Source organism: Sabethes cyaneus, chromosome 3 (assembly GCF_943734655.1).
Source record: "Sabethes cyaneus chromosome 3, idSabCyanKW18_F2, whole genome shotgun sequence".
In the NCBI taxonomy this organism is placed as follows: domain Eukaryota; kingdom Metazoa; phylum Arthropoda; class Insecta; order Diptera; family Culicidae; genus Sabethes; species Sabethes cyaneus.
The window spans coordinates 247,215,453-247,235,559 of NC_071355.1; the positions used below are offsets into that span (position 1 = coordinate 247,215,453).

At 39.2% G+C, this 20,107-nt stretch overlaps 1 protein-coding gene across 1 annotated transcript in view; it reads left to right on the forward strand.

The window, feature by feature from the left end:
* Positions 1-20,107, forward strand: part of LOC128742960 (neuronal acetylcholine receptor subunit alpha-7-like) — a 112,233-nt gene that overhangs the window by 78,861 nt on the left and 13,265 nt on the right. The window contains exons 7-9 of the mRNA XM_053839460.1: positions 17,266-17,460; positions 18,119-18,205; positions 18,519-18,628. Of these exons, the coding sequence (XP_053695435.1) occupies positions 17,266-17,460; positions 18,119-18,205; positions 18,519-18,628 (392 nt within the window). The remainder of the gene's footprint in view (positions 1-17,265; positions 17,461-18,118; positions 18,206-18,518; positions 18,629-20,107) is intronic.

The window sequence follows — 20,107 nt, forward strand, 5'->3', positions numbered from 1 at the left end:
TAAACTTTTCTCTCCATATGCTAAGGAGAATACCAGGAAAGGTGTTTGCTTAGTGACCTTCGCTAGGTTGCCCAGACGCAATCAGAAGGCGGGATACTGTCCTTCGAATTTAGATTTCAAATTGAAATTGAATACTTTTTTTGATTTCAAGTTTTAAATAGGACTGGCAATTTGGAATAGATTGAAATTAAATTGAACTTTAAGTTGGACTTCATACAGAATTTCCAATGAAACATAAAAAAAAGTGTTAAAAAAAAAGCCAAGCATTGGGTTATAAACATCTTGAGGACTTGGCCCTTCTTTATCGCCAGACTGCTCAGCCGGTTATTAGAGTACAGGATAATTAGTGGGGCTAGTGCAACGATCCTACTGACTCTAATAGCTCCGCCTAAGCCGAGATTTAAACCTTCGATGACTGGCTTGTTAGACCAGTAGCGTACCTCGAAGTAAACTAGCCCAGTTGAAATCGAACATGGAACTGGACCTGAAATTGGACTTAAGATGGGTTTTGAATTGGGTTTGAAATTGGACATGAAATTGAACCTAAATTGGGACTAATCTGCACTTGCTTTACTTCAAATAGAACTAAAAATTTTACTTCATATTGAGGTTGAAATGGTACTTAATAGTGTTAAAATTGAAGCAACAGTGCTCTAAATGGGACAAGAAATGGGATTTGAAATATGACTTAAAGTTTTACTTGAAGTTAAATTTTAAGTTTACATTTACTTGAAGTTAAATAGCACATGAAGTTGGGTTTGCAATGGATCATTTGTTTTTCGCGTTGGAAATTTTTTGTCAGATATTTTTCGTGACCGTCATAAATTCTTCCGAATCAGTTGGCATTATTGAAGCAGTTAGAAATCAAAGTACGGGGAACTTATATGGGACCAATTTAGGCTTACGTTACTTGAAACCAAACTAGAAATTTTACATCAAATTGAATTTAAAATTGGACTAACATTATTTGTGAATTTATAGTTGTAATGAGACTTAAAAAAGGATGTAAAATAGAATCTAAAATTAAAATTAAAATAGAAGCTAAAATTGGTAGTGTACATTTGACCTCAAACGGCACAAACATGAAATGGGACAAAAAATGGGACATGGAATTGGACTTGAAGGTGGATTTTCAGGTTACACCACAAAAGAATAATTTTGTTTTACATTAAATATAATAGAGAAGGTGGGGCATGGTATAGGTGAACTTAAGATCATGCATTCTGTGGGGCTTCAACAGGAAAAGATAGAAGAAAAAATGTACCGTAAGCGCCCCTAAGTCTGCCACTCAACATTTTTGTCAAAACGTTTAAATTCCTGCAATTTTTTACCTTAATTAACACAACTAGGAAAATTTGTGAGCATGTAGTTTTTTTTGTTCGATTATAGTCACTTTAACCAGCTTGGGTCATTCGTGACTTCTGCGGGATTGGGATTTTAGCCCGGGTCCTCGGCATGAGAGGCATGAATGCTAACCACTACGCCGGGACTGACCGCTGTACATGTAGTTATTTTTGAGAATGTTACAATTCTTAATGAAAAATGCGGCGCGCGAAAGGATGGCTGGATGGCTGGAAAAAGCATACTTAGGACAACACACTGTTCCTCATTGTGCAACCTTATCAGTCCCTGCATGCTAATCAATACCGGCGCCAGCATGTCCGAATGTGGGTCCTGGTGGGATGGGAAGGAATGTTAGTCCAATACTTGTTGCTACCAAAGACCAGGGAATCCTCTGCATCTTCACGAGCATTTCGGGAAAGGAATTGTTGTTAGTAGAAGGGGGAGCTAGATAAAGATCCAATTTAATTGAAATGTAATTTGTCGAAAACAATGCGCGGTTTCGATGTGGATGCAACAAATGAGGCACAAAAACAAACAATGCTAAATTGTCATACGAAACGAGGCTCGTTATGTAAACACCATTTATTTGAAACTAACTTGTATATTTAATAGTGTACTTGTAGTCAATAATTATGAAAATTAAGATCACAAATACAGGGATACCTCGATATAAGTCAACCTCGTAACAAAACAACCTCGATATAAGACAATTCGATATAAGACAATTTTTTCCTCGATATAAGACAAATTCCTTTGATATAGTTGGTAACGACATCTGAGCCAATTTTCCAATCCAAAAGCGGCGCCATAAAGATGTTCACGCTCATTGTACATAAAGTCAAGTGACAAAAACGTTCTTCGCTAATCGGAGAATGAGTCCGCTCAGAGAGAGAAAGAGAGCATAAACTAATCTATTCCTCACTGCACTTTGCAGTGAAATGTTCAAAGAAGCCTGCGTATGTGTCATATGTTATAATATATCTATTATGTCAGATTTGGGACACGTTTGATATGTAAGAAGGTCCGTTGTTCATCTTCGCTCGCAAATAACTAATAACTTTGCCAGATACTATAAACTTTTCACGCAATTTTATATATTTACATAATATTTTTAAGAAATTATAACCTAAGAGTCAAAAGCAGACTAAGAGAAAGAGGCGATGGCATAGCAAAAGAGAGAATATCAGAGCAAAAGAAAAAAAGTGCTATAAAAAACAAAGATCGGCAGAGGAAAAGAGAGAATAGCAGAAAAAAGATTGGCAAAGAAAAGAGAGAGGGTGTGTGGGAGAGAAAGAGTATGAAATAGAAGGAAGAATGAGACAGATTGAGAGAGACCGAGAGCGAATGGGATAGAATGAAAAACTGCACTCGGAAAAAACGCAACTCTTTTGTGTGTAACTTTTTATTGCATGGGTAAAAATTGATGAAATTTGGGGTAAAACTAATTTAGAGTGTAACGTTTACATGTGCAAAATTTCGTGGTTAACGAGATGGCTTCCAAGCAAGAAGCGCTTTAACAAAAAATTATGGGTTGCAGTCTGGCAAATCCTGGCCAGTTCCATATGTGAATCACGATAAAGTTGGGAATCGAATGGTCCGACCGTGCCTCGTGGGGTAAAATCGTTTAAGAATTCCCAGAGGAGCTGGCAGCGGAAGAAAAGCGAAGACGGTCGACCCCGTGAAAGCATCAAAGGTGAGGGATTATTTCAAGCACAGTCAGCACCCTTCGAATCGGGACGTGGCCAATAAGGTCAATTTTTCCGTCTGGTTCATCCAGCAGACAATGAAGCGAGCCGGACTTCATGCCTTCGAGTCTTCATCAGTGTCCATTTGCAAATTCGCAAAGTTTCTTAATGCTCTAATAACCATTTGAATGTAGTGCGAGTTGATTTTTGGTTTAACAGTACACGCCCAGTTAGTTTTCAGGTACGATACGGCTCTAACAAGCCAGTCGTCGTATGTTCGAATCTCGGTTGGGCGGTGCTGCTAGAGTCAGTAGGATTGTTGTACTAGCCCCGTAATAGTCCTGTGCTCTAATAACCGGCTTCGAAGTCTAACTGGGCGGGTACTGTTGCACCAAAACTCAACTCGCACTACATTCAAATGGTTATTAGAGCATTAAGAAACATTGCGAATTTGCAAATGGACACTGATATACTACAGTACTCGTATGCTCGCTAAAAGTTTTGAATACATAATCTTTCAAGTTATTATTTATTTTACAATAAAAATCGAAAAATATATAATTCTCATAATCGATTTCGTAATCTATTGATGAAAAAATCTGCCTGACTGACTTTATTTCTTAAATTCGTCGTACCGTTTTAAAATCCGCCCATCAAAATATTTCAACGTTCGAAATAAAAATTATAACATTGTTTACGAAATTAGCGCGCATGTTATTGTGTAGGACGGCATGACAAATGTTATTCTGCAAAAAATTGTGCTGGTCATGCAAGTTTTCCCGGCTGCAGAATAACGACAATGCGTTGCGTCAGTTGTTTTCATTTTATGAATGACGGAAATTGAAACAATTAGTCATCATTTTCTTCTTCGTCGCACGAAAAAACGTAGGAAATTTGGCTGCTTAGGAATTCTTTAATGAAAAAGGCTTTTAAATAAATCTCAGCTCAGTGAAATTTTTTTAGAAAGCCAACGATTTTGTCCTCAGCTTATCGAAAAAAAGCAGTTGGGTCATTCCACGTCAAGTGACAAGTTTGTTTTCGGTCAGAAAGTAAAAATCTAAAATGTGGTGCCAAAGAGTATTTTGGAATCCACAATGACGGATCGAGGTTCAGAATGTTGCTTGAAAACCCCAAGCGTATGGATTTTTTCGGAACACAAAGCTTAGTCGGCCAGAAGTCGGAAATCGATTTGTGACGCTATTTTTAAATCCATGATGGCTTGACCGTATTGTATGAAATGATTTCGATTTAAAGTTCAAGATAGCGGATAATCGTTGAGTAAAATACATGAATCTCTTTACGATAGGAATGGTGAGCAACCAGTTATTAGCTTTAACTCGAAAACAAACATCGATTATTACCTTCTGAAACCCATTGAAATTTCGAAATAGTCTATATTGTATAATTTTTCGTGCAATATGTTTTATTCAGGCGACAGTCTTGGTTGGTTCTTTCTAGATGAACAAGTCCAATGGAATAACAATCCAAATTATCGTACCAAATTGGCGGTAAGGTCCTAGAATTTGATGATTGTCTTAGAAATCCACAAATAATATCATTCAGAAAGCTTATCACGTAATTTTCCACGGCGGTGAAAAACTCCAAAGAAACTAAACAATACATAGAAAATTTTCAAAATATTTTTTTCACGTTCTTACGAACAATTATTAATCTTTAAGCGATAGCGATATTACGCTAATGAAATTGGAAATTAATTTATGTCCAAATTAGCCCACAAACCTAGTGGACAGCCAACCATAAGCCTGCTCCCTGCTATCGTTTTCATCGATTCACCAAACAAAAACCAAACCAGGAAAGAGGCTTGTTAAGCGAAACCAATTATCAAATGATTTCCACCGCCGAAAATCCACATAAAACAACTCACCTGTTTTTACTAAACCTACGGATGAGCTCGTCAAAAATCATCCCACCTCATCATCGGGCTCGCCGGTGCGGTGCGAAGGAGAATGGGATTTCCAATAACAATATCGATGGTTCTCGCTTTGGGCTTTCGGCTCGGACCAAACCCGGCTCACGGTCGGATGAAGATTCTTTCATTTTCTCCCCGGTCGGTCGGTCGGCCGGCCGGAGGCAGGCGGCGAGCGGCCTGCGTGGGCACAGACTGGCAGCGATGTTTGAATAGATTTTCCACTTCGGAAGAGACGGCCGGGTCGGGCCGAGCCAAGCCTAGCCTAACTGGCGCCATACACAGCAGTAGTAAGCAACTTGGGAATAATCTCGTTTGGTGCCGCTGCTTCGGTCATAAATTATGCCAACTACTAAGTAGTACAATAAACCTCCTTCTAAGTTTCGTTCGAAGCGGGTAATCGGAACCGAGGAATCCCGGTAGGGAATGGCCTCTGTGCAAAAGAACACGTTTTGCGTGTACCTGGTTGTGTGAGTGTGAGCGTGTGTGTGTGTGTTTGTTTGTAGAAGGGTACTTGGGTTTGGGATCGTATCCTTTCAGAAAGCAAAATTTTCAGCATCCCGTCGTCATCATAGGTGGAGGAAGAAATTATCGGGGAGCAAGTGATTAAAGTGATAATAATAAAATGATTTTAAATCGGTCCCTAACTATTCTTCGCTCCTACCGGAGCGATTCATTTCGGATCCGGCCTGTCATCCGGTGTGCTTCGGGGACAACTGCTCTGTCTGGTTCTGTGCGCTAGGCATCATCATAGCACCAGCATCAGGCTATAGGCGGCGGTCATCTCGGATGAATGAATTTAACATGTTCTTCTATTAGTTAAATCGCTGCTGTTGTCTTGGTTGGGGATGGGTGGGTTTATCTTACACCATGGAATTGGTCGGTTAGATGGTTGACAATGGATTCGAGATAAAATTATAAGTCGTAATGTGACTGGAAAGAAACAAACTCTTCTCAATCTTCCAAGTAAACGTGGCATCAAACTGCGCCCTTATTTTGAACCTTTCAATTCTTTAGTTGTCGAAAGAAATTATTGTTGACAATCTCAAACCATATATGTTCGACGAATACTGATTGAACGGAGCATGAAGGAAATCGAAAACATTGAGAAAACCTCATTTTCCGGCCCATAAAATGTTTAACGCAAACCGGTGAAGGCGGAAGCCATTTTTAATTTAATTAATTTCAATCTAAACGATGGGGGAGATCGGCAGTCGGTTTGACAGGATGTTCTCGGTGTGCATCGTCTTCTGTAGCTTTGTAGCACGGAAAGCAGAGTGAAAAGTACGTCTTGGGTACGGGCGAAACCCATCAGCATCAAAGCACAGAGGAACAAGTTTACCCAGAAGATATGGACCGGTTGTGACAGAGCACTTTTTCACCTTCGTCACGGGCAGGCATTCGAGCCAGCAGCAGCAGCAGCCTTGCATCCAGCTCCAGCCGACCGACCGACCGACCGACCGACGGCAGAGAAGTGACGTTTGAAGGTCACCCGTTTCCAGCGAGGACAAATTCAATAAAACCGATGTTCCTCGTTGATGGCAATAAAATTAAGATAATGGCACAGGAAACCACATGTTTTTCGTTTTTATTGTAATGGGACTTATCATTTCGGTTTGCGTTTGCGGTGGCGGGGAGTTTCGGTTACAATGAACAGCCAATTTCGATACTGCTGCGGCAGCCGTACCGCATCGGAAAAAATAACATTTGACATCACTGGAAATTTTTCTCGTAATTTTACTGGTTTGGAATTTCAAGCTTTCAAACTGTTGGAAACAGCAAACCACAGATAAAGTCGGAGTGTGGGAGCAAAAAAAAAACACTTCATCAACCAACCAAAAGCATGTTTTCAATCCGCACCAACTCGATCATGTTTGCTGGACCCGAATCTGACACCAGCAAACAACTTTTCTGGGTGGAAAAGCGAATTCAATTGAAATGGTTTGTTTCCGCCAGAACGCTGTAAAACTTTTGACAAGTGGTGTTTTACAGTGGCATGGCTTGGGTTGGATGTGTGTTTTTTGAGCTGTTGCCTGTGGGTCGACTTTTCTCGGTGTGTTGTTTTTGGAGCGCAGTTAATGGATTGCGGTTGTAAAAATTCGCAACTTTACACATTTTTGGTTTCGAAACGTCGAGTGGTTTGTAAGTTGAACTATTGCATTGGAAGCTGAATAGAGCACTCACTTCAATGAAATTCGGTGAAAAGAAAGTCTGGTGCTGTACGTTTAATTGTATTTTTTACGTTTTGGGTGGTTCAAGGATTGCAGTTTCCTAAAATTCGCTTTTCAAGTCGTCCATTCAAATAATTATTTCCTGAAACCCATTTTCACTCATCCCATGAACACAAATTACTGTCTTAGCTTTAAACTACAACGCTTATTGTACGATAAACGGAGAAAGATGAGGGAAAAAGAGTCTAATTATTGTCCCACCGGAAGGGGAGCAAACCAATCTACGCAATCTCCAGCAGTCTACACAGTCACACACATGAAAACTAACGATTGTCCCTTCGGTTGATGGAAAGATATCCGCTACCCTCCTGGTGGCAAGCCACTCAGCCAGTTTTCTATCCCCCATCCCGGTGGACTCATTATAATTAAATTAGTTTCAAGCAAATATAACGATTGCAGCAACAGTATTGATATCGGTCTCCGGAGAACTGAGAAAATAGACGGTCCTCCTTCGAGCCTTCCTAGGCTTTTGTTCCGAGCAGACTTTCCTTATTCAAATATTTCACACAATGAGTCCAGCCAGTGCAGAATTCTGTCCCAGATTACGTACCTACGTAACGACGCCCTACAGCCAGTTGGTACGAACTTTATGTCGTTACGTTACGAATTGATCTACGCTTTATTGTTTACCATCGTCATTGTTATGTTCAAGTTCCATGCCATTAGTGTGCTAGCTTGAAGTGTGCTGACAGGGACAAAAGGAACACCTTCGACTAGTAGTGGCACTATTGTATGTAGTTACTGTCAAATATCAATAAACCTTTCGGATGCGGGTGGCTGCCACCCCACACCCAGCCCACCCCACAGCACAAGGTAGACGAATAGCTGGAAGGCAAGCTAAATGTTTTCTCTTCCATCTTATGTCTTGGTATCGACGACAGGCATCCCTTTGCCGAAAGAACTACTTCCTTTCAGCAAGGCAAAAGTTGTGCCGACGAGTGGAAAAGGGGACGTTTGATGTATTATAAATATGCATCAATAGCTGTGATAATCCTAAGGATTTAGGAAAAATTTACTATTTGAAACAATTGGTCTTAAAGCAAGTTTTAAATTGGAATAAAGTTACTTATCCTATCCTATCCAACTTTGAGCTAGTCCTGTGAAATGGGTACTTGAAAGATGAGAATGTAGTATTTATGGTATTAGTTTGGAAAACCAAGACACACACTTGCTATCTCGGAGTTCCTCCCGCACACTCGACGTAATTTTGTGTCGTTAACAATCCATTGAACTTTGCTGTGCACCTGCCTGCACGGGTGTACGATATAATGGCTGGTAGCAAACTCCTATAGCCACCTGCAGCTGGTTGGTGGGTTTTGAGTTTCACCAATTGACTTCCAGTCGATAGGAATAATGTTCGGTTTTTGCACATTCAAGCTCATCGAGCTGCAAAGAAGGTTGTTTGCTCGTTCTGCAAACTAATACACTCCGCTCCACTCGATTCCGTTCCTGCAGAACGCCATATGAGTAATATGGTTCGATGCAGCTTTCACAGTTTCTTCCACTTGAACTGGCGAAAATGAAAAGCCACATTGAAGGGATTTCGAGCGCAACTAATGGAGATTGTGTTTTCTGCGGACAAGCTGGAGCTGTTAGCATAATGATATTGACCTCCCTCAACCGAACGATTTACGGTAGATCGCGGCTAATGTATATTAGGTTAGGCATCATTCGATTTAACGTCTCGAACGAATAACTATCTGTGTTTATATATGCGTTCTCTGTTGAATATTATTTTCGGTGATCTCTCATTCGGCAACCTTGCTACGTTGCCATAGCCCGGCGTGTTTTAGTTGCTTCATAATATCCGCATCTTTATATGCTCGTTAGATTTTGTGATTCACGCTCCTACGCCATACACTTTCTTCTAATATGCCGCCAATATTACGCTCAAAAACGCCAAGAACTCGTCGGTCGCTTTTTTCAACATCCACGCTTCGTTGCCGTAGAGTACCACCGAAAGAATTAGCGTCTTATAGACTACGAGTTTTATACGGATTTGCAGGTCGCCTTACGCAGAAGGCCCTGTTGGCAGCCACTATCCGCCTTTTTACTTCACGGCTCACATCGTTGTCATATGTCCCTAACGTACCAAGGTAAACAAATTCGTTGACCACTTCAAAAGTATCTCCGTCTATCACCACCGTAGTTCCAACGCCGGAAGGGCTATCACGCCACCATATACTTCGTGTTGGTAGCATTAACACCGTTAAGCTTAAGGTTAACACCGATAATACCGATGTCGTCCGCAAACCCTAGGAACATATGAGATTTCGTGATGATGCTATCGCTTCTCTGCACGCCGGCCCTTCGAATTGCACCTTCCAATGCAATGTTGAACACCAGATTTGATAGCCCGTCACCTATCAGCCTAATCAGTTTTGTTGGCAAACCATGTTCATGCATAATCTGCCATAGCTTCGTTTCGTTTAACCGAATCGTACAACGCCTTGAAGTCTATAAACAGCTGGTGAGTCAGCAAGTTGAATTCCCGAAATTTATCGAGAATTTGTCACAAGGTAAACATTTGGTACATCGTCGAGCGTCCCTCTCGAAAACCGCACTAATATTCGCCAACAAAGACTTCCTGCTACGACCTCAGTCTGAGAAGCAGTACGCGGGAGAGAACTCTACGCGTCCGACGACTATGTGATGACTATCTTTATGTCATGTCCTGGGCACTCTTCATAGGTCCTCTCGAAAAGATCATAGAAGTCCTCTTTTACGTCATCGGGTTCGTCGTTCGTTGATGTGTACAAATTTATAAGAATTTGCCCTTAATCCTCAACACGTATAGACAGTCAATAATGGGCCTCCACCTAATGATAAGTTTCATTTGTTTTCGATGTAGTACGAGTTCGACTCCATGCTCTACTTTATGGCCGCCACTGTATGTGACACTTGAATATCGTATCCGCAATAGGATCTACTGCGCGAAATTCGTGTTCTCCTGTCTTTGGCCATAGCACTTTCAGATGGCTGCAACCTCGACTTTCATCTTCTGTAGCTCTCGTGCCAGGAGACCCGCGTGTGCCGCTTCAAGTAGAGTCATGACATTCCAAGTACCATTGTAGTTCATTTCCTGACATTTCGATATATAGATCAAAAATATATTGGTTTATTCAATCTAGTTTTGTGGCGCTCTTGTAACTGTACCATTCCCCACATATTCACTCAGCGAAAATATTTGTTTCTGTGTGGTTGCTCTTGTTTCGCCGCACAGAAGGTAAATAATCAACTGTTATTTACTGTTAGATCATCCTAATCGACGATAATAAAAGATCTTAAAGCCAAACAACCTTGGGCTTAAACGTCTGTCTAAGACTTGATCCATTATTATCGACAGATTTGACAGCCGGCTATTAGAGTACAGGACAGCTACGGGGCTAGTGCAACAATCCTACTGACTTTACTTAGCTGCATTGCCTTGCCGAGATTCGAACATACGACGACTGGCTTATTAGACCAGCGTCGTACCTCGAAACCCACTAACCAACTAAAGTATGATAAATTTTCAGCAGTTTCCGTAGTTGTGCACCATATGCGAATTAAATTTTATCGTGCATATTGAAATGATGGTGGCAAAAATTAACGCGTCACCGGTATTTGTTATTAACGCGCCATTTGCAATTTTTGAAAGCCAGTTGTTAAACAAATTAAATATATTCGATTAGTAAATCTGAAAAAAAAGCAGAATATGGCTATAACTCCAGTACACCTGGAAGGTTCTTCATCAAACTTGACAACCATGTTCTTTGATACAAAAGAATCAGTGCAGGGGGGTTGGTAAAAAAGGGACCTTCCTCCCTTTATTCAAATAAATAAATGGGTGAATAATTCTCGCTGAAATTGGGCCATTACTGACACGAGGTCTTCAAATATTGGCACTATTGCACTTAATTGGTTGAAAATGGTTAAAAAACGAGAATTACGCTTTTAATACCTCGAAATAGTGGACCCCTCGTTCGCCAAGGGGTCTACCAGTTTTAATAAAAGTTGAATTTTGAACAAGCCTTGAGATCTATATCATGTGATATTCCATAAATTTGTCATGAAAGAACTAACAAATGGCCCGGTTGTGTAAAGAAGAAGAACAGGGCTTTCAAATGGAGTAAAAAATTTTTTGGCGGCCATCTTGGATTTGGTCGCCATATTGGATTTTATAAAAAAATCGCCGTTTTCACCATGAGCCCCCAGCCGATTTTTATTTCAAGACCACCATTGGAAAACTGAGAAAAAATGCCATAAGAAACATTCATCAAGTTAGGTGTGCAATGGGATTAACTGAATAAAACTATTAATTTTCTGTTGCAAGATATTCTATTTTATGAGAGTTGTAAACCTTGATATACATAATTGATTGTTTCGTTTATTTAATGCCACTACACATGTAATTTGATGAATGTTCTTTACAGAATTTTTTCTCTGCTTTTCGATGGGCTGAGGGGATCATGGCGAAAACGGCGATTTTTCGATAAAATCTAACATGGGGGTCAAATCCAAGATGGCCGCCGATTTTTTTCCACTTCGTTTATAGACCCTATCTCTCTTCTTTACTAAACCGTGTCGTTTGTAGTTTGTTTCGTAACAAATTTTTGGAAATATCTCAATAATTATATGTGATAATAATTGTGAACCTTGCTGCAAACAATTGGTTGTTTTATTCAGTTAATGCCTTTGCACACAATTAAAGGTACGGCACATGGTTTCAATTGGTTTATTGTTTCTGTATAGGGTGCGATGAAATGTGAGTTGTAAGAGGTCTCTGGCTCTGAGATTTCGTGGCGCGATACTGATGTTCAGTAAAGCGAGAATTTCTGGAGCATCGATTTCTCACTTCAGCAATGTACATGGCTCTAGAAGCATTTCTTCTTTTAACCAGTGTCAACGTTTAGCAGTTAACATGTGTCTTCATATAATAACAGATTTATCGGATTAGACCATGGGAGAGATCCTAACGCTGCACGGTTTCGGTTCTAAATATCTATATTTGTTTGTTCGATTTAATCGACGTTTTTCGGCGAAATAAGTATGAAGATTTAAATTACCAGTTAGTCCGGACGTTTCGAGCTACTACTGGTCTTCGCTCATCATCTGCGGACAACTTTTTCGTCCATTAGGTTCTACTTCGTTTATCTTTCCTAATGGACGAAAAAGTTGTCCGCAGATGATGAGCGAAGACCAGTAGTAGCTCGAAACGTCCGGACTAACTGGTAATTTAAATCTTCATACTTATTTCGCCGAAAAACGTCGATTAAATCGAACAAACATTGTGGTGGCGGCGATTATCTGAAATCAACATATCTATATTTGCGTAGATGGGCTCCACACCGGATCTAGCTTCGTGACTGGGGTTATTTTCGTACCCAAGGACATGACCCCCCTCCCCCCCCCCCCCCCCAACGCACCGGAACTAAGGCCCAATGAAAAATACTACCACTACGGAAGTATCCCAAGGAGGTCAAATCGGAGGAAGACATGAAGAAAAAGTGGGTTTCGGTACAGAAGAAGCTGCAGCGAGATGTTGTACAGAACCTTATGAATGGAGTTAAGCGTATGCGTAAGGTGCAAGCATACGGTTATGGTATTGAAGTTGAATGAAATGAGTATGCCAAAAACTTACTAATGGGTTATGTTAATGTCTGAAAGTTTGAAAAGGATAGGTCAATTAGGTAATCTTCTACAGCGTTTCTTCCGTGATGCAATTGGATGTGGGACACCATTTACAGAGGCTGTTTCAAGAATGGAGCATACTAACGAAAAGTAAAGCGCTCGTAAACAGTACGGTTCACGAAAGCCTTTAGCTAAGCGCATTTTGATTCCCAATTTGCGGTTTGTTTTCGCTATAATGCCCGAAAAGTAGTTTTAGAACGTCAGCTTGGGGTCCAGTTCCACTCCTAAATCTTTGATATCCGGAACACGTTGCAGAATAGATTCATCAAGCTCATATGCATATAAGATTGGAGTTTTGCTTCTGGTAACAGAATTAGCTGAATATTTGGGCACGCTTATAGTAACACCAATCAGCAAATTGGCTTCCCGATCATGAGGTCATAACAAGATTATATCTGATTTATAACACATTTTGATATTTTTAACATATTATGTTACAAATTGAAAATAAACTAATTAGGAAGCAAATTTAAGTTTGTAACGGATTCAGATATAAGTATATTCAGAATATTCAGATATTTCACTTTAATAATAAAATATGTTACTTGCAAATTACTTTTATAACAAAATATGTTACTTGCAAAACTTATTTTAATTACCATCATCATTTTAAAAGTATATTAAATACGTCACTTCACAGTTACTAATACTTGTCAATATATCTTGTATATACAGTGGTTTACCGATTTTATCTACCCATCCGAAAATTTTTGGTAGATATATTTGGAAAGTAGACAAATTTGGGGAAAAATAAATTGCTCCAAAATAATTTAAATGAACAAAAAATATTGTTAATATTGATCATTTTCTTCAATTATGTATTAATTTAGCGTAATTTTACGCATAGGGCTCATTTTATTCATATCAACCATTAACCATAATGCATGTCAAGTCAGCAATATTATGAAAAAAGACATTAAAATTCAAAATTGCTCCGATTTTATTTAAATTTTGTGTACTTAATCCTTTACAGTAAATTTGAGATCCGTATTTTTATTTGGTACTTAGGGTTCTCTTTTCTGAGTCAGTGTGGTCCCAAAAGTTACCATTTTTTCCAACTTTTTTTTCTTTGAAAATTCATAACTTTTGATCCATTGAACGGATTTCAATGATGTTAATACCAAATAGAAAGTATTTTAATGAGCTTTTCAGGAAAAAAAAATATTGGACTAAAGCCCAAACTTTTTTTATTATCGCAAAAACATTGAAAACTTTCACTTTTAATGTTTCCATGGTGTTTAGACCAAAGAAATTCAAAGTTTTCATAAAGAATCGAGAATACAATGGAGACGCATGGTTTTTGTTTTTACTTGTAATAAAAGGGGTTTTTGACATAGAAATGCGTCTCTAAAATAAAACGCCATGCGAGTCCATTGCATTTTCGCATCTTTATTTCTTAAAAAAGAGTATCTCAAAAACTAAAAATGTCAGATATCTGTTTTTTGATATCGTATGTAAATAACTAGCTTGCCATTGAAAGCATAATGAAAAAATAAAACCTTCTTTCCATTTCCGGGTTTTCGAGTGATTGCTATACCTTTATACTATATATTTATATAGTAGAAAGGCAAAAACGAATATTTTAAATGTTTTAAGCGATTTTAAGAGTTTCAAGGCTCCTACAAAAAATGTTTTTGCAATCATAAAAAAAACTTTGAACGTCAGTTTATTGTTTTTTTCTGAAAAGCTCATTAAAATTCCTTTTAGTTGGTAATAAAATTATTAAAATCGGTTTAATGGTTCAAAAGATTAGAATTTTTATGGAAAGAAAGGTGATAACCATAGTTTCTAGCGAAGACGGGGTGTGCCCGTTAGCGTTACAGTATAGAAAATCACAAAGGATCATTATGAAATGTTAAAAATATAAATGGAAGTTACTTTGCGTATTTGACCCATTCTGTGTATAATTACATACCACAGATGCCATATAGTAAACTATAAAATACAGAGAAATAGTCCCTGATATGCATAAATTCATGAAATCTTCCAAATTTTCATGCCGAAATGACAATTTAAAAAAAAGGTAGATAAAACCGGGTCTAAATGGTAGACAAAATCGGGGGTACCTAAATTCGGGTGTAGATTAAACCAGGTGTAGATATAATCGGAATACCACTGTATTGCTATAAATCAGGTATTAATTAGAGGCGGTTTAGTTATAATTTTTGATATTTTAACCACTTACGGAGGCTAATTTATACCAACAGTTGTTATGATATGATCAAATATATCATATTAATAATAACTGTTGTTAGAAAATTTGATAACAAAATAACAAGATCTGTTATAATTTTGTTAGGTCCTCCTGATCGGGTTACCAATTCTTGCAGCTGTTTGCAGTCCTCTGCTGATATTACATCAAGGTTGCATTTTGCACCCAGGTGGAATTGCAAAGCATACGTCGTTGAAATATAATGATAACAAGTAATGGTCCTAAATTACTTCCCTGTGGAACTCTGGACATGTTGCAGAAGTAACTTGACTCGGTAAAACCAAGCTTAACGGAGAGATTACGATTTGTTGAGTATGTTTAAAGCCAGCAGACGAAGTCTTTTGATGCATTAGTTCGGTACAAAATTTCGAGGTAGAAGTTGGTATAGTCAATGCGGTTGAAGGCAGATTGTTGCTTCACTCTCTGACACTAAGTAGTCTGCTAGGGATTTTCTTTCAATGTACTGTCAAAAGTTTCCGAAAATTTTGATTCAGTTTTCTCTAAATTTTGATTTTAGTTTCTTCCCATTTTGTGAATATTATAGGTCGTCGATCAGGGACGCTACTCCAAATACGTACATTATGAATATTCTCTTCAAGTGTACAATTCGTACATTCTATCTCTACCGACTGTCTGGGAATGCTAGCAGAGTAAACTAGACGTGTTAAATAAACTGCTATACATAAATCTCTTTTCAGGACTTCTTACAACACATTTCACATCATTTTGTTTGAAATGAAATAAAAGATTTCGGGTTTCGTATTCTATTCAGACGCTTCAAAAAATTTCAGCCAATCATCTTGTCTCTAATTTACGACAGACGAAATTAAAATAGGGTAACGGCACAAGAATATGCCAGTTTTATAGACAGAAAACAAGAAAACTGAGATTCTTTGCTGTATGGTTCCATATCGACGAGCATTGTTTAGCATACAATAAACAGAAATAGATTTTTATTATGTTTTCAGTATAAAAATGAAGAGTAAATATTTGAAAAAGCAAACGGTAAATTTGTGAAATATGTTGAGGCACAAGTTTTCGACCCCCCAGGACCCAATTGTCGCCTCCAGTTTTCGCCACCCCCAGAAGCATCGTTTACATCTTGTTCAGGTCTAAAGGTACATTTATATTTATATTTTTATTGAAATTACAATTGAAATTCATTTCTTATAAAACCGGAAGGGACGGTAGAGTAAAATAATGAAACAAAGATGTGGATAGTGTTCAAACAGAATGGAACAAAGCGTGAAGTGGAAAGAGCGTAAAGTTAGGTTCCCTTTCCTAGCCCTCCTTTACCTTCTGGCCCTCTCTTGGGTCATTGAAGCAACGCTTAAAAATTTGTGTACCGTGGGGGGCCTTCACCATTCAGTACAAACTCAAACTTTTTCAACGTAACAAGTGGAGTCCCGTAGGGATCAATTTGGGACCGTTTTTGTTCGCTATGTTCATAAACGATCTGCCTGAGCACGATTCGCTCTAGACCTCTGATCACGCTTTTTATCCCTATCGCTCTCTACTGTATTGTTTCCAAATCTGTTTTGCTGCTTAAACTGGTTGTAGTAAAACTGGCAAGGGCGAGGCCAGAAATCACAAGAACGTTTGTCCTTGTTAGACTTTTCAACAACTGTGGATAGATTGTTTTCTCTTCTCGATTTAAACAAAAATACAACAAAATATCAATTAATTTGCGACCTAAAACAAAGTTGATCTAAAAACAGAAAAACGGGACACACTAAATGTTCACAGCATGTTCAGTCCAGATGTAACTATACATAAGATGTAATATGTGAGAAATTTATGTGTAAATTTACGCTTATATGGTGATACCTGAATCTGCAAGCAACTATCAATGTAAATAAAATACATTCTCTAGCGTATTTAATAAAGAAACAGAATTAACCTTTAATAAACCTTTCACAGCAGTGAACAGCGAATATTTTGTGCGCGATTTATAAAATGTTCTGTGCAATCTGGCGAAAACGAAACTACCTACATCGTATCGCTGCGAATCAGAGCTTCTTCGCTTGGGTTCAGCTTCATCTGGAAAAGCTTCACTGTCGACTAAACCTAATTTCAACAAATTTAATATAAATTCGCAGCTGATTGCACGTTGTGTGTGTGTGTGCACATGTATGATCCATTCTCACTGTTCCCATTCTGTTTTTGCTCTTCTCTTCCCCCCTTTTCCCGCAGGTGTCCCCGGGAAGCGTAACGAAATCTACTACAACTGCTGTCCGGAGCCTTACATAGATATCACATTCGCCATCATCATCCGGCGGCGGACGTTGTACTATTTTTTTAATTTGATCGTTCCGTGCGTGCTGATAGCGTCGATGGCACTGCTCGGATTCACACTACCGCCGGATTCCGGAGAGAAGTTATCATTAGGTTCGACACGGGGAATCCAATCGATCCGGAGGCTGTGGGGTGGGGCGAGCATCCCCCCAGAGCTGACCGGATTTAAATCTGAGCTAATATATTGGTGTTGCTGCTTTTTTATTCGTTGTAGCTAGATTCGATTTGAACTGTGATTGATTTGATTTCGTTTTTCGCACTTGAACTAGTGATTTGTCGCTGTTTCTTCTCTGCGATGCTGTAGGATTCTTTTCAGTTTAATATTAATCTTTGGATATATCAAATTATCCGCTTGGAGGAAAGCAAAGTTCTGCAGTCGTTCGTTTTTTTCCTCTTACTACACACACATTATTTTGAAATATCCTTTTCCATCCTGCGGCACTGCAGATAGTAGATTTTCTCCGCTTTCAATCCCATGCTTTGGGTCAGGGATTTCAATCCGCATTTAGCTCCGTGTGCTGAACGATAACCGGCAATAATTGGCCGATTACCCCGCCTAGTGCCTTCAGACTCTTTCCTTCTGCACCATATGGCTTCTTCCCACAGGACGGCGAGTGCAAGCCAGTACCGCACCGCACCGGTGGAAATCCAAGGATTAATTGTCCGTATTTTCTGCTCTGCCTTTGTTTCAATTTCATGTTTATTCGTGGGATTTCGGGCCCTATCTCTGACGCCGGCCGTGACCAACCAGGTGTAACAATTTTATTATCATTGACTGTATTTTTAAACATGGTTGCTGAAACAATGCCAGCCACGTCGGACGCTGTTCCACTTTTAGGTAGGTACTATTTGTGTGTGCCCTGCAGGGCTTGGCAGGTTGATGCGGGCTGGCTGGTGGGCGGTGGTGCAGTTCTCCGGCATTGTTTGCAAAAATTATCATTTACGGCATTCGATTCGCAGCACCAAATTGGGAACAGGTTTAAACGGGTTTAGTTTGTTTTAACTCAAATCTCTTTGTATCTAGTAGTTCTTTTTTATCGCGATTTGCATCCATTGTCTGAGGATGTGACCATCCACTCTACCCGCAGCCCGCAGCTCTCGAGCACCGAACACACGTTGTAACCTTTCTAAATTTTCTTCCGCTTTTGCAGGCACATATTTTAACTGCATCATGTTTATGGTTGCCTCATCCGTTGTGTCGACAATTTTAATTTTAAATTATCACCATAGAAATGCGGACACACACGAAATGTCTGATTGGGTAAGTAGGACCTTCTGCGTCCGGGGACGACAGACAGGACCATAATCATCCGGATATGACGGTGCTAATGAATAGCTAGGAGAGGTTCACTACGTAGGCGTCCGCCTTTGAGGGGTTGAAAGTGGGTTAATTTAAAATGAATGGTCAAAGGACCGCAGGCGACAGATTTAGCAGTGGATTTCTTTTTTTTTTGTGGATAGTTAGCCACCAGCGGAAATGTTCGTTGCATTCATTACACCAGGTCTCCGAGTTAATGGGATTAAGTTGATTAAACTTCGCCGATGGCATGGCGAATTCATGTATTCATTTGTGTTATTCGTGTCGTGTGTCAGGATTAAATCTGTTGCCCAGAGCAAATTATTTTTTTGCAAATGAATTTATCATCATCCAGGATAATACATGTTGTCGTCCAATTCGTTAAAGCTTTGCTTTTATCTTTTGGTTGATTTAAAGGTTAGCCAAAAATATTTCTATAGGAACCTGATTTTTTTCTCGAAATTTTTAATTAAAAATTTAAAAAATATTAAGCAATTATTTCCGTAGAATTTCCACCAGAAGCGAATATTACCCACTTATTAAAAAGCTATCCGGAACTCATGGTGCCACCGAACTGCTTCATAACGAAATGTGGTTATTCAATTAGCATGCATTATAACACTGAGAGTGGTTCGAATTGGTTGGAGCAAAGTCGGTTTCCAATTGTTTGGCTATGCATTTCGCCCCGAGCGTAGCTATCGCAACAGCAGAAGGAAGCATCAGCTTTGGGAAAGTTTTAATTGCAATCGCCTTTCAGAACATATCAGCTTACGACTGCACTATGACGTGAAACGGTGCAACAATGAGCAAGCCGCAATAATCCGGAGAAAGAGCCACGGTCAAGTACCGATGATGATAAATTTCCTAGGGGACGGTGGGCGAGCTACGGTTGAAATTATGTTTTCCGTATTCTTGGTGTTGGTTATTTATTAGTTTACCAAAGGATTCTCGAGCAAACAGAATGTACCTACAGATTATTTTTTGAAATTGTTCTTTCTGTTGATATTCATATCCTCGGACATTGGATAATAGAAAGAAAATCTGACCAGAAACCCTGGTAAGTAATTGTTGACTCCTGCTGGCAAATGAACTTGGTTTGGACTTATTCGAAGCTACGCAAAGCATGTTTAATTTTAGTTTATTCACCAGAGCAATTGCTTTAGATTCTAAAATTGGAGCTAATCCTCCTTGAAACCATTGATAAAAGGGAAATATGTTTTAGTAAAAATTGAGGGACAACGCTACTTGAACATTTCAATGAATGTCCTTGGCTAAGCTGCGTCGCCATGAGCCTTTAGGTCTGTCTCTTCTACGCTGTTCTCGCGGATTCCAGTCAAGTGCTTCCCTGTAGATCTCATTCGCTCCTTTCCTCAAGGTGTGTCCGATCCATTTCCACCACGAATTTTTTTTGCTATTGGTCGTTGATAATATCTACGGTGGAGT